This window comes from Lathyrus oleraceus, chromosome 4 (assembly GCF_024323335.1).
Source record: "Lathyrus oleraceus cultivar Zhongwan6 chromosome 4, CAAS_Psat_ZW6_1.0, whole genome shotgun sequence".
NCBI lineage: Eukaryota > Viridiplantae > Streptophyta > Magnoliopsida > Fabales > Fabaceae > Lathyrus > Lathyrus oleraceus.
Window position 1 is genome coordinate 473,248,696 of NC_066582.1, and position 11,488 is coordinate 473,260,183.

Sequence of the window (11,488 nt, forward strand, 5' to 3'; positions counted from 1 at the left end):
GTCAACTATCTTCTTGCCTTTGTACTTAATTAGCTTTTGAGACATTCTATATATAGGCATAGAATGAACTGGATTTGGGCCTTGTACTCCACATGAACCAACTGCACAACATTAGGTTATCAATCAAAAGTTTCCTAAAATGTCTCAACATTTAGAAAACAAAATTTGTTAACCATAATTAGAATCTCTGATTCCTCAATCACGAACATCACATAGGAATGCTTAATATTCCTCGAATATTTTGAAATCAGTTAAACACAAACGTTACCACGAGTAAAACCTGTTTCAGATAAGATGTCACAACCACTTGTTAGGACATCTTATACAACATGTTGCAGCTAAGTTAGTTTTACCAAAATTACTGCCAATAAAAAATACAAGGAATTAACAATAAAGTGCCAAACATCATTTCATTTAAATTGGATTAGTTCTTCTTGCATAGAAAATAACCACCCCTCATCAAGGAAGGCATATGATATGGATATAGGCTTCAACGTGAGAAATTAAAGTGGAGTACTTTCTCAAATTATTAACGTGTAACCTAATACTTACTCCCCTTTTGATGTCTCCCAGGATTTGATCTAACAGACGATCCTTTGTGATTGTCCAATCATGAGACAACTGGTCCAAGGTCTTTTTTTTTTCATTCTCATATAAGCTTTCCTCTTTATCTTATATAATGTCCTTACCCTTTATTATTGGACCAAGATCCTCTTTAGAACTTTCATTTTTGATCACTCTTTCCCTTATCACACCTGAAACATCAGAACAAATACCCTTCCCTGACTTTTGGGGTGACGACTCATTAAAAGCAACACAAATAGATTCTTCTAATGCATATTTTTAATTCAAATAAGATAAATAAAATGCAACTACACTAAGATAAATGAGAGTGGAACAATCATATCAATTACAGTGATCTAGCACTAAACGTTTTACAAAAGTAATGTTAGCAAATAACAACACTAATACAATAAAAAGAATAAAATACGATTAAAAATATGATTGTATACATCTTCCTTTACTTTTCTTGATAATCCATAAAGATTCCTATACACTCTTGCACAAAACAAGAATAGATAAAACTAGGTACCCAATTTTAGTTGGGTCCTTTGGGGTTAGTTGAGTTACATTTAGGAATCCATTTATTTTATCATTATGAACTTGAACATTTCTAACATGGAAAAAAGGCCTAATGTGATCCTTATCTCCACAATAATGGCAAATAACTTTAGATGAAATGCTTCTTCTATTTCTCCTAGGGACATGAAGGTTTTTCTTAAAAACCTTCCCTCTTTCACTCGAAGAACTATAACAATTACTAAATAGTGAGGCAACATATGATAATTGTCCCTTAAGAGTTTCAATTTCAGGTTTTAAAATTGGACACTCAACACATCCCATAACTTCTATCTTTTCAACTAAAGTATCTGAAATATTACAACGCTAATCCATAAGAGATGTTTGAGCTTTCTTGAGACAATCTAAAGCATAATTAATATTATTTATCTCCTTTTCAAGTATTAAAATTATTTATTTTTGGAGAGAATTTTTCTTAATCTCTTTTATGGAATCAACATACATGTCATTGAATGCATTCGACAATTCACTATAAGTATACTCATTTTCAGAATCACAATTATATACCTTTGAAGTTCCACCTTTCTTACGTACCATCAAGCAAAGGTTGGCACGCTCACCATTTGAACTTGAGAAGGAATCGAAGAAGGAGCTCTCAACCTTTTCTTCCCACACGATGTAGAATCTACAACAATTGGAAGATTTTCCCTTCGTCTTGTAGAAAACATTGTCTTTATTTTATGATGTTTGATGAGATTTAGACAGGTAGTTCTATAGCGTCCTAGTTTACCACATTTGTAACATGTGATCTCATCATATTCTTTCTTGTGATCCTTATTGGGTGGATGATTATTTTTGAAATTCACCAGACCTTTGTTGGTATGCTTGAGCTTGTTTCTCTTAAGATATCCATTGTAACGTCTGGCGAATAAACCCAATTCTTCCTTTTGGAAAACTTCTTTGTCAGAGTTGTCACTTTCTTCCTTTGGCTTCTTCCCTTTAGAAGATTAAGATTTCAAAGAAAGATCTTATCTATCTTCTTGACCTTTCTCTTTCTTTTTTGACTTTAATTTGCTGTCAGTGAGTCATTTCAGCTTATTCTCATGCTCGACTAACTTCCTAAACTGTTTTGGTTGCCACTCCCTGCATATGGATCTAAATATTTTGTTAGTACAATCTTTTTTTGGAAAAGGTTTTACCTAAGTCTCATAGTTTGTTGATTAAAAAGAGTAATCTAGTTTGTACGGAATCCACAAATTCTCCGAGTTCCATACAAAATAGTTCAAACTCCTCTATAAATATATTGATTTTAGAATGCTTGACGTCCTTCATTCTGTCATAGAGATTTTGAAGAGCATCCCACATACCTTTAGCACTCGTACGATGTGAAATCAAATATAACACTTTAGCATTAAGTGCATAAATAAGTATGTTCCTCGCTTTCAAATCATATGAAGTCTTTTTGGTTTCAGCATCATCCTAATCTTTTGGATGTTTAACAACGCCGTTATCGCCCTTGGGAATAAATGGTCCCTCGATGACGACACACCATAAATTTCTGTGAATTGATAATAAGTGTACGTACATGATCAATTTCGAATAAGTATACTTTTCTCCTTTGAAAGTTGGTGCTATATTATACGCTCCCTTAGGGTCGTCATCTTCCAACATATTCACAAACATTTGGATGTCGATTAGACACAATCAAAAGACCATCTCTTGATGCCAATTATTGGGTATGAATATGGAACTATAAAAACAGTCTGGAGGGGGTGGTGAATAGACCTAAATTAAAATTCAATCATCGTTTTCCAAAATCAGAGTATTTTCAAAAATGAGTTGCGAGCAGAAGGTTTGATGCGAAAATGAAACACTTGGTATGAGTTGATTCAATTGCGTAAGCTACAAGAAGTGTACATAATGATTCAATTGATAGATTTTTAATTTCAATTCACTTCAGATTATTAATCAAATAAATAGCTTAACTAGTTATCCAATTCTAACAAAACCTAATGCTTACGTTATAAATTGTTATCAATAGTAGGAGAGAGAGAGAGAGAGAGAGAGAGAGAGAGAGAGAGAGAGAGAGAGAGAGAGAGAGGGGATGACACTGAGATTTATAGTGCTTTGGCGTTCGTCCTTGCTTTGCCTACATACACTCTTCAATGGTTTCCTGTTGGTACCTGCATAGTTCCTTGTTATTTAATAAATATCTTTAAGAGTTCATACAATCACCAATCCATAATACAACTGAGAAAATAAATCTCTTATTTGGATATTGACTTGTATACAACACACTTGACAAACTCCTCTACATAATCTTTACTCTAATACGTTTCTTGAATCTTCCAATATCATAAATTTGGCTCTAAACCTCTGTGTTTAGCTATCCACCCCTTGATCATATCGATTTCTTGAGGGTGAAATTCTCCGAAGATCTGAGAAGAACTCCTCTTTATCTGTATCCTTCCACACAATTACTACTAAGGTAATTTTGGAGAGAATAACCTACTTCTTCTCAATTAAATTTGTCACCACCATTGACAATCACCTTAATCTTGCTAACAACTTGAAAAACTCAACAAGATTTACAAGAACGGTTAGTTTCAAGGACTCACATCCTTCAATCAATTACATAACTCTTATTATTAAGATCTAAACTAAATTGAAGTTTAAAGATGCAAGAATTTTGTTGCAAGATTTTGAAAAACTCAAAATAGAGGAAATTGGATTTCACTAAAAATCACACTGAAAATTATAACCAGAATGATAGATGATTATGTAAGAAATGATGACAAAAAGCTTTTGTATGTGCTTGAGATTAAGCACACAAGATGGTTGAAAAAGTCAGTTAGATTTGAATCAAGAGCAATCTATGATTTGAATCAAATGAGCAAATGTAGTGGAATAAAAGAATAACAGAATTTTGAAGAATCTTCTAGTTGATTTGAATAAGGGAAAGGGTGATTCGAATCATGAGCCACGTGATTTGAATCATGTGTAAATATTGTTTCAAATCAAACGCCATAGCCATGACAAAGAATTTATTGAAAAAGTGAATAATTGAGATCATGTACAAAGTTTGATTTGAAACAAAACAAACAAAATTGGCCACCATGAAAATGATTTGGATCAAGTGCAAAAATTGATTTGAATCAAATGGCTAGGTTTCAATTCTAACCAATTTGATTAGAATAAAAAATTCAGTGTAAACTGAATTATTCGAATCAAACATGTAAAATCTCAAAATTTCAAATTTTAAAGGTACTTTGAGATTTTACTTTGAACCAAACTCAATACAAAAACATAAAATGTTTTTATTCTTCTTACACATGCAATTGATCAAAGAACATCATGATCAAGATCAAATCTAACCAAAGTTTTATGCATAGCTCTAGCACGAATACATAGAATGATACAAGGATTATAGAGATACACCATTGTAGTTTGGTAAAAGCTACAATTTTCTAGAAAATAGTGTTAGTCATAACAAAATATATATAGAAAATGGAATTAAATCAAAATCCTCATTCTATTTAAGGCATGAAGAGTATAAGACTCCCAAATCCCTACAAATCTTATGGAAGGATTCCGATGACAATGGTTTTGTAAAAATTTCAGCAAGCTGACTTTTAGTGTCAACTACTAAAAAACAACATCTATTTTTTCCACATGATTTCCTAGGAAATGGTGTCAGATCTCAATGTATTTAGTCTGTGAATGTAGTATGGGATTCTTAGTAAGACTTATAGCACTAGTACTTTCGTACTTAATCAGACTTGTGCATAGTAAGACTCATAGTTCAATGTATTTAGTATGGGATTCTTAGTAAGACTCATGGTTCAATAATTGTTTCTTAAGCCATAAGACTTGTGCATAACAAATATCAATAATTACATATTCAGCCTCGATGGTAGAATGAGCAACATTATGTTGCCTCTTACTATGCCAAGAAACTAAATAACTTCCAAATAAGTGACAAGTATCACTAGTACTCTTCCTATCCGACTTGCAACATGTGAAATTGAAATCATAATAGCCTACTAAGCTACAAGCACTTCCTTTAGGATACCAAATACCGTGATTAGAGATTTCATTAAGATACCTCAAAATACGTTTAACGATCTTAAAGTGGGAATCCTTAGACGATACTTGATATCTAGCACACATTCACACACTAAACATGATATATGGCATACTTGTGATTAAACAATGTAAGGATCCGATTATACTTCTATACCTGGTTACGTCAAAATCCACTCCTCTTTCATCTTTGTCAATGAACACATTTGAAGCCATTGGTGTTGGGATAGTATTTGAATCTTTAATATCGAACTTCTTGAGAAGATGATGAAAAAAAGCTTTTATATGTGCTTGAGATTAAGTACACAAAATGGTTGAAAAACTTAGTTAGATTCGAATCAAGAGAAATCTGTGATTTGAATCCAATTAGCAAATGTAGTGGAATAAAATAATACAGAAATTTGAAATTTTTTCCAGTTGATTTGAATAAGGGAAAGGGTGATTCGAATCATGAGCCACGCGATTTGAATCATGTGTAAATATTGATTTGAATCAAATGCCATAACCCTGACAGTAGTTTGGGGTGTTACAAATGGTACCAGAGACAACTGTCAATGTATTTAGTATGGGATTCTTAGTAAGACTCATAGTTCAATAATTGTTTCTTAAGCCATAAGACTTGTGCATAACAAATATCAGCAGTTACATATTCAACCTCGATGGTAGAATGAGCAACATTGTGTTGCCTCTTACTATGCCAAGAAACTAAATAACTTCCAAATAAGTGACAAGTATCACTAGTACTCTTCCTATCCGACTTCTAACATGTGAAATTGAAATTAGAATAGCCTACTAAGCTATAAGCACTTCCTTTAGGATACCAAATACCGTGATTAGAGGTTTCGTTAAGATACCTTAAAATACGTTTAACGATCTTAAAGTGGGAATCCTTAGACGATACTTGATATCTAGCACACATTCACACACTAAACATGATATATGGCATACTTGTGATTAAACAAAGTAAGGATTCGATTATACCTCTATACCTGGTTACGTCGAAATCCACTCCTCTTTCATCTTTGTCAATGAACACATTTGAAGCCATTGGTGTTGGGATAGTATTTGAATCTTTAATATCGAACTTCTTGAGAAGATGATGAAAAAAAGCTTTTATATGTGCTTGAGATTAAGTACACAAAATGGTTGAAAAACTTAGTTAGATTTGAATCAAGAGAAATATGTGATTTGAATCCAATTAGCAAATGTAGTGGCATAAAAAAATACAGAAATTTGAAAAAAAAATCCAATTGATTTGAATAAGGGAAAGGGTGATTCGAATCATGAGCCACGCGATTTGAATCATGTGTAAATATTGATTTGAATCAAATGGCATAACCCTGACAGAGAATTTATTGAAAAAGTGAGTGATTCGAATCATGTACAAAGTTTGATTTGAATCAAATCAAATAGAATTGGCCACCATGCAAATGATTAGGATCAAGTGCAAAAACTGATTCGAATCAAATGGCTAGGTTTCACTTCTGTCCAATTTGATCAGAATAAAAAATTCAGTGTATACTCAATGATTCGAATCAAACATGTAAAATCTCACATTTTCAAATTTTAAAGGCACTTTGAGATTTTATTTGAATCAAACTTAAACCAAAAACATCATGATCAAGATCAAATCTAAACAATCTTTTATGCATGCTAAAAACGAATATTTTCAAACTTGATTATGAGAAGTAAAATCATGAAGGAGACTTAACAAGATGCATCTTCTTTTCGGTAGCCTAGCCAATAAGAACTCTATAGTTAAGCGTGCTTGACTTGGAGTAGTATTGGGATGGGTGATCTTTTGGGAAGTTTCCCGGAAAGTGTGTAAGTGAGGATAAAACATGCTGAAAAGACCTGTGTTGGTTTGTGGGGTCAGTAGGTAATCCTGAAAGTAGTTTGGGGTGTTACAAATGGTATCAGAGTCAAACCTCTCCCACTACGATGTGGTTTGGGGACGAACCAAGCGGAAGCTGGTGGGCATGTAACTCCAAAGAGGCCAAAAAGTGGTTACATGTGACACCCGAGGGAGAGGGAATGGTTGTCGGTGCACGATGCATGACAATGAGACACTTCTAGCAGCTTCTAGGGAAAAACCGAATTCACATCAGAATGAGAGGGATCCTGAGACTGTACAGGCATGAGACTACATGGTTGAATGAAGACTTATAAGGATTAATTGGTACTACCTATACTAATAAGATGTATCTTATTTTTGGTAGCCTAACTAATAAGAACTTTATAGTTAAATGTGCTTGACTTGGAGTAGTATTGAGATGGGTTCCCTTCTGGGAAGTTTCCCGGAAAGTGTGAGTGAGGACAAAACATGCTGAAAAGACCCGTGTTGGTTTGTGGGGCCAGTCGGTAATCCTGAAAGCAGTCTGGGGTGTTACAGATGTGCCAGAGCTTAAGAAGAGTATTCTTGAGGAAGATCATATGAGTGGTCTGATTATTCATCTCGATGATACTAAAATATATTAAGAATTGAAGAAAATGTTTTGGTGGCCAAGATTGAAGAAGGAAGTAGCTAAATTCGTTTATGCATGTTTGACTTGCCAGAAGTCGAAGATTGAACATCAGAAGTCGTCGGGTCTGATGCAACCGTTGAGTATTCCTGAGTGGAAGTGGGACATCATTTCCATGGATTTTGTGACAAGTTTGTCAAGGAAAACGAAGGAATGTGATTCTGTCTGAGTTATTATTGACAAACTGACTAAATCGACTCATTTCATACCGATTAAGATTAGTTATCCTTTGCAGAAGCTAAATGAGTTGTATATTGAGAAGGTTGTTAGCTTACATGGTATTCCATCGAGTATTGTGTCGGATATGGATCCGAGATTTACATAGATGTTTTGGTAGGGTTTGCAGGAAGTGATGGGTACTAAGCTGAAGCTAGATTCTGCCTATCACGCGTAGATAGTTGGTCAGACAGAGAGGACTATTCAGTACTTGGAGGATTTACTGAGAGCTTATGTTTTGGAGCAGGGAGGTAACTGGGATAGTTACTTATCGTTTGTTGAGTTCACCTACAACAACAATTTCCATTCTAGTATTGGAATGACACTGTTCGAGGCGTTATACGGTAGAAGGTGTAAGACATCTTTGTGTTAGTATGATTCTGGTGAGAGTGTTGTGCCTGGACCTGAGATAGTTTAACAGATTACTGAGAAGATCGAGATGATCCAAGATAATATGAAAGCTTCGCAGATTCATAAGAAGAGCTATCATGATAAGAGGAGGAAAATACTTGAGTTTTAAGAGGGAGACCATGTGATCCTGGCAATTACTCTAGTAACTGGTGTTGGCTGTGTGTTGAAGTCTAAGAAGCCTACGTCGTGTTTCATTGGTCCATTTCATATTCTTCAGAAGGTATGAGAGGTGGCCTACCGGGTTGCGTTACCTTCATATCTTTCTAATATTCATGATGTGTTTCATGTGTATTAGTTGATGAAGTACATTCATGATACATCTCATGTGATCCAGTTGGATGATGTTCAAGTTAGAGAGAACTTGACAACTGAGACTTTATCATTGAGGATTGAGGATCGTGAAGTAAAGCACTTGCGAGGAAAAGAAATCACTTTAGTGAATATGGTTCGGGGTGGTCCTGCTGGTGGTAGTGTGACGTGGGAGCTCGAGAGTAAGATGAAAAAGTCTTATCCAAAGATTTTCCCGTTAGGTAATTTTCGAGGTAAAAAATTCATTAAGTGAGGGAGAGTTGTAACACTCTGACTTAATTGGCCATTTATTTAATTATTTATTTGATTTAAATGATTGATTGATTTAAATATTTTTTGGTGTGATTCATGACGTGTTTGGCCGGTGTCGACATTTGTGGTAATTTGTGCTGATTTAACTATTTTTGGTGGGAATTAATTAATTAATTAGTAGAAAATTGGTAGAATATGAGGAGTTTGGCAGACTTTGGAAATTGAGAGAGTTAAGTGGTGACTGGAGAGAAAATGAGTTTTAGTTGGGGCAAAAATTGAATTATGAGAAATTAATTAGAATATTACATTTTCAGAAAATTAGAGAAATAAGTTTTTAGAACCTTTTTGAGAATACGTGAAAAAGAGGAGAATAGAGAAGAAGATGGGAGTTATGGCTTTTGGGAGAGAAGACCTTAGAAGGTTGCTTTTGTTGGAATTACAAGGTGGGTGAGTGTGTGTGTGGGAGGGGGAGGGGATTATTCACCTAAGGGTGTCTAAATCATGAAAGGGTAGGGGATGTTTCCTTTAACATCCATTAGGGTTTTCTTTCTCTATTTGATTGATCATAATCTGGTAGATAATGAGTACAATTATGTTTTTATGTTATGAAATTGTGTTTTGCTATCATGGTGATTTGTGTTCATGAACTAATTGATTCAATGATGATTTTGATGTGAAATTGAGTGTTTTCGGGTATGAATATAATTGATTAATCCATGATAAAATTGAAGGGATTAATTGATTGCATGCAATTTTTAAGTGAAATTTGGAGAAGGTAGTGAGTAATTGAGTTTGATGTGAATCGTTTAATGCTGACTTACTTTTGAAAAAATTTATGAACTGAACCATGTTTTATTATCCGATGACTTTTATCATAACTTTAGTTCCGTAGGTCCAAATGAGGTGTCACTTAAAGTGTTAGAGAGCTAACGCGCACAACTACCTCGTGGTAGTGCCTTGTGATATGATTGATATGTGGATGTATTATTATTGTATGAATATATGTTGTGAATTAATATATATAATTGTGTGAATTATTATACATGTTTGTCGATGATTATGAGGCGAGTGGTTCGGATTAAGAACTACTCATATTGCGTTAAGTACATGATTGATTATAGTCAGATTGAGGCTATAATATTTTCTATGTTGATGATGTTGTGTGAGTCTTACAGTCAGAGTGGGACTGTAATCATCGATTATGTTGTTATCGTTGCATGATTAAATGCGATGCATCATATGTTATTGTTGTTGTGAAAGAGGCATGTCTGTTAGTTCAGAGTGGGGACTAATGACTTATCCCAAACTTAGAGTGATGGCTTGCAGCTCAGAGTGGGGGCTTGGGGTTCGTAGTTGATTGAAACCCGATTCATATGAAGAACCAAATGTTGAGTCGGTACCGCATGCATATAGAGTTGAGTTGTGAGCTCGATTTAGAGTGGGGACCGTGACGAGCAGGAGTTGACTCAATGGTTGCATTGCATTACATAATAATTGTGCAAATGAGATGCTTGTGTATTAATGAAAACTCTTGTATGATTGTGTGAGTTTGATTGTGATATGGGTGAGATATGAATACATGATATTATGGTGAATGTTTGATATGTGCATAATTGTGATGTGTGAATCTACTCTGATTATTTTGTGCACCAATTCTTATTTGAACATATTTTCACCTTTTTTTTTGTATTTTTTCACTTGTGCTCCTCTGGAGTATAAATAATCAGGTACCTGAGTATGAGATTGAGGTTGAGGACGATGTTGTGCCTATTTAGTTGTTTGTCGATCGAGTCTTATAGTTGGAGTCGCTCTGATATCTAACACGAGGGAAACATGTTATTCTGTTATTTATTTCATGTTGCACATCTTTCCTTTGATTTTTGATGATGAACCATTTTTCAAACTAATAATGTTGCTTAGGCTTTTTATGCCAACTATTTTATAATTTCCGTTGCTTATCAAACAATTTCATTTTCCATTATGGGGTTAAAATATGGTTTTATTGTTCTTGAGTAGCATCCTACTTGGAGGATTTATGTTTTACCCATGTTTTATTTAATTATTTGTCGAGTCGGGAAGTAGGGTGTTACACCCCTCTCCCTATTGACGTCTCCTTCGACTGAGAACAATCTCATTTGGTGGATGGGTTCCTACCTTAGGGCGAGTCCCTTAGTGAAGGGCGAGTCTCTCAGCGGAAGACATGTAAAATAGTTGGCAAGTCCTTCAGCGAAAGACACTTAAATTTACAGGCATTACCGTGGCATGAGTGTTTAATAAGCTTAGATAAACGTCTATATTTTGGGGTGATGTTTTGAGACATCTAAATGTCAATCATTTTGGTTAGGTTGAGTGTTCGAGGAGAAGAGGCATGGACATGGCTTCCAGGCGTGGACACTTTCCCGCTTCTGGTGGGAATCTATTGGGTGAACATGTGAACCCATTTCCTTGGACTTCCTATATATTTTTCAAAAGCATCATTTCCCTTCCTTTCTTTTTTCTTTGTAAAAGCCTTCCTGTGTTAGATTTGGTCCTCTTGAACTTTCATTTCTACCGACCATGGGAAAGAAAACTACGCTTATCCACGTCAAAGACATTGCCTATTTGTATTCCACTAC

At 34.6% G+C, this 11,488-nt stretch overlaps 1 protein-coding gene across 1 annotated transcript; it reads left to right on the forward strand.

The window, feature by feature from the left end:
* The first annotated feature begins 7,927 nt into the window (after nt 1-7,927).
* LOC127138023 (uncharacterized) lies at nt 7,928-8,874 on the forward strand. The gene is made up of 4 exons (XM_051064429.1): nt 7,928-7,963; nt 8,080-8,269; nt 8,456-8,532; nt 8,608-8,874. The coding sequence occupies exons 1-4, from the start codon at nt 7,928-7,930 to the stop codon at nt 8,872-8,874; spliced, it is 570 nt and encodes a 189-aa protein (XP_050920386.1).
* The last annotated feature ends 2,614 nt before the right edge of the window (nt 8,875-11,488 follow it).

Coding starts and splice junctions, on each gene's coding strand:
- LOC127138023 (XM_051064429.1), top strand. CDS start 7,928: ATGAGTTGTATATTGAGAAGGTTGTTAGCTTACATG. Junction 7,964..8,079: donor GAAGGTTGTTAGCTTACATG/GTATTCCATCGA, acceptor TATCACGCGTAG/ATAGTTGGTCAGACAGAGAG. Junction 8,270..8,455: donor AAGGTGTAAGACATCTTTGT/GTTAGTATGATT, acceptor CAATTACTCTAG/TAACTGGTGTTGGCTGTGTG.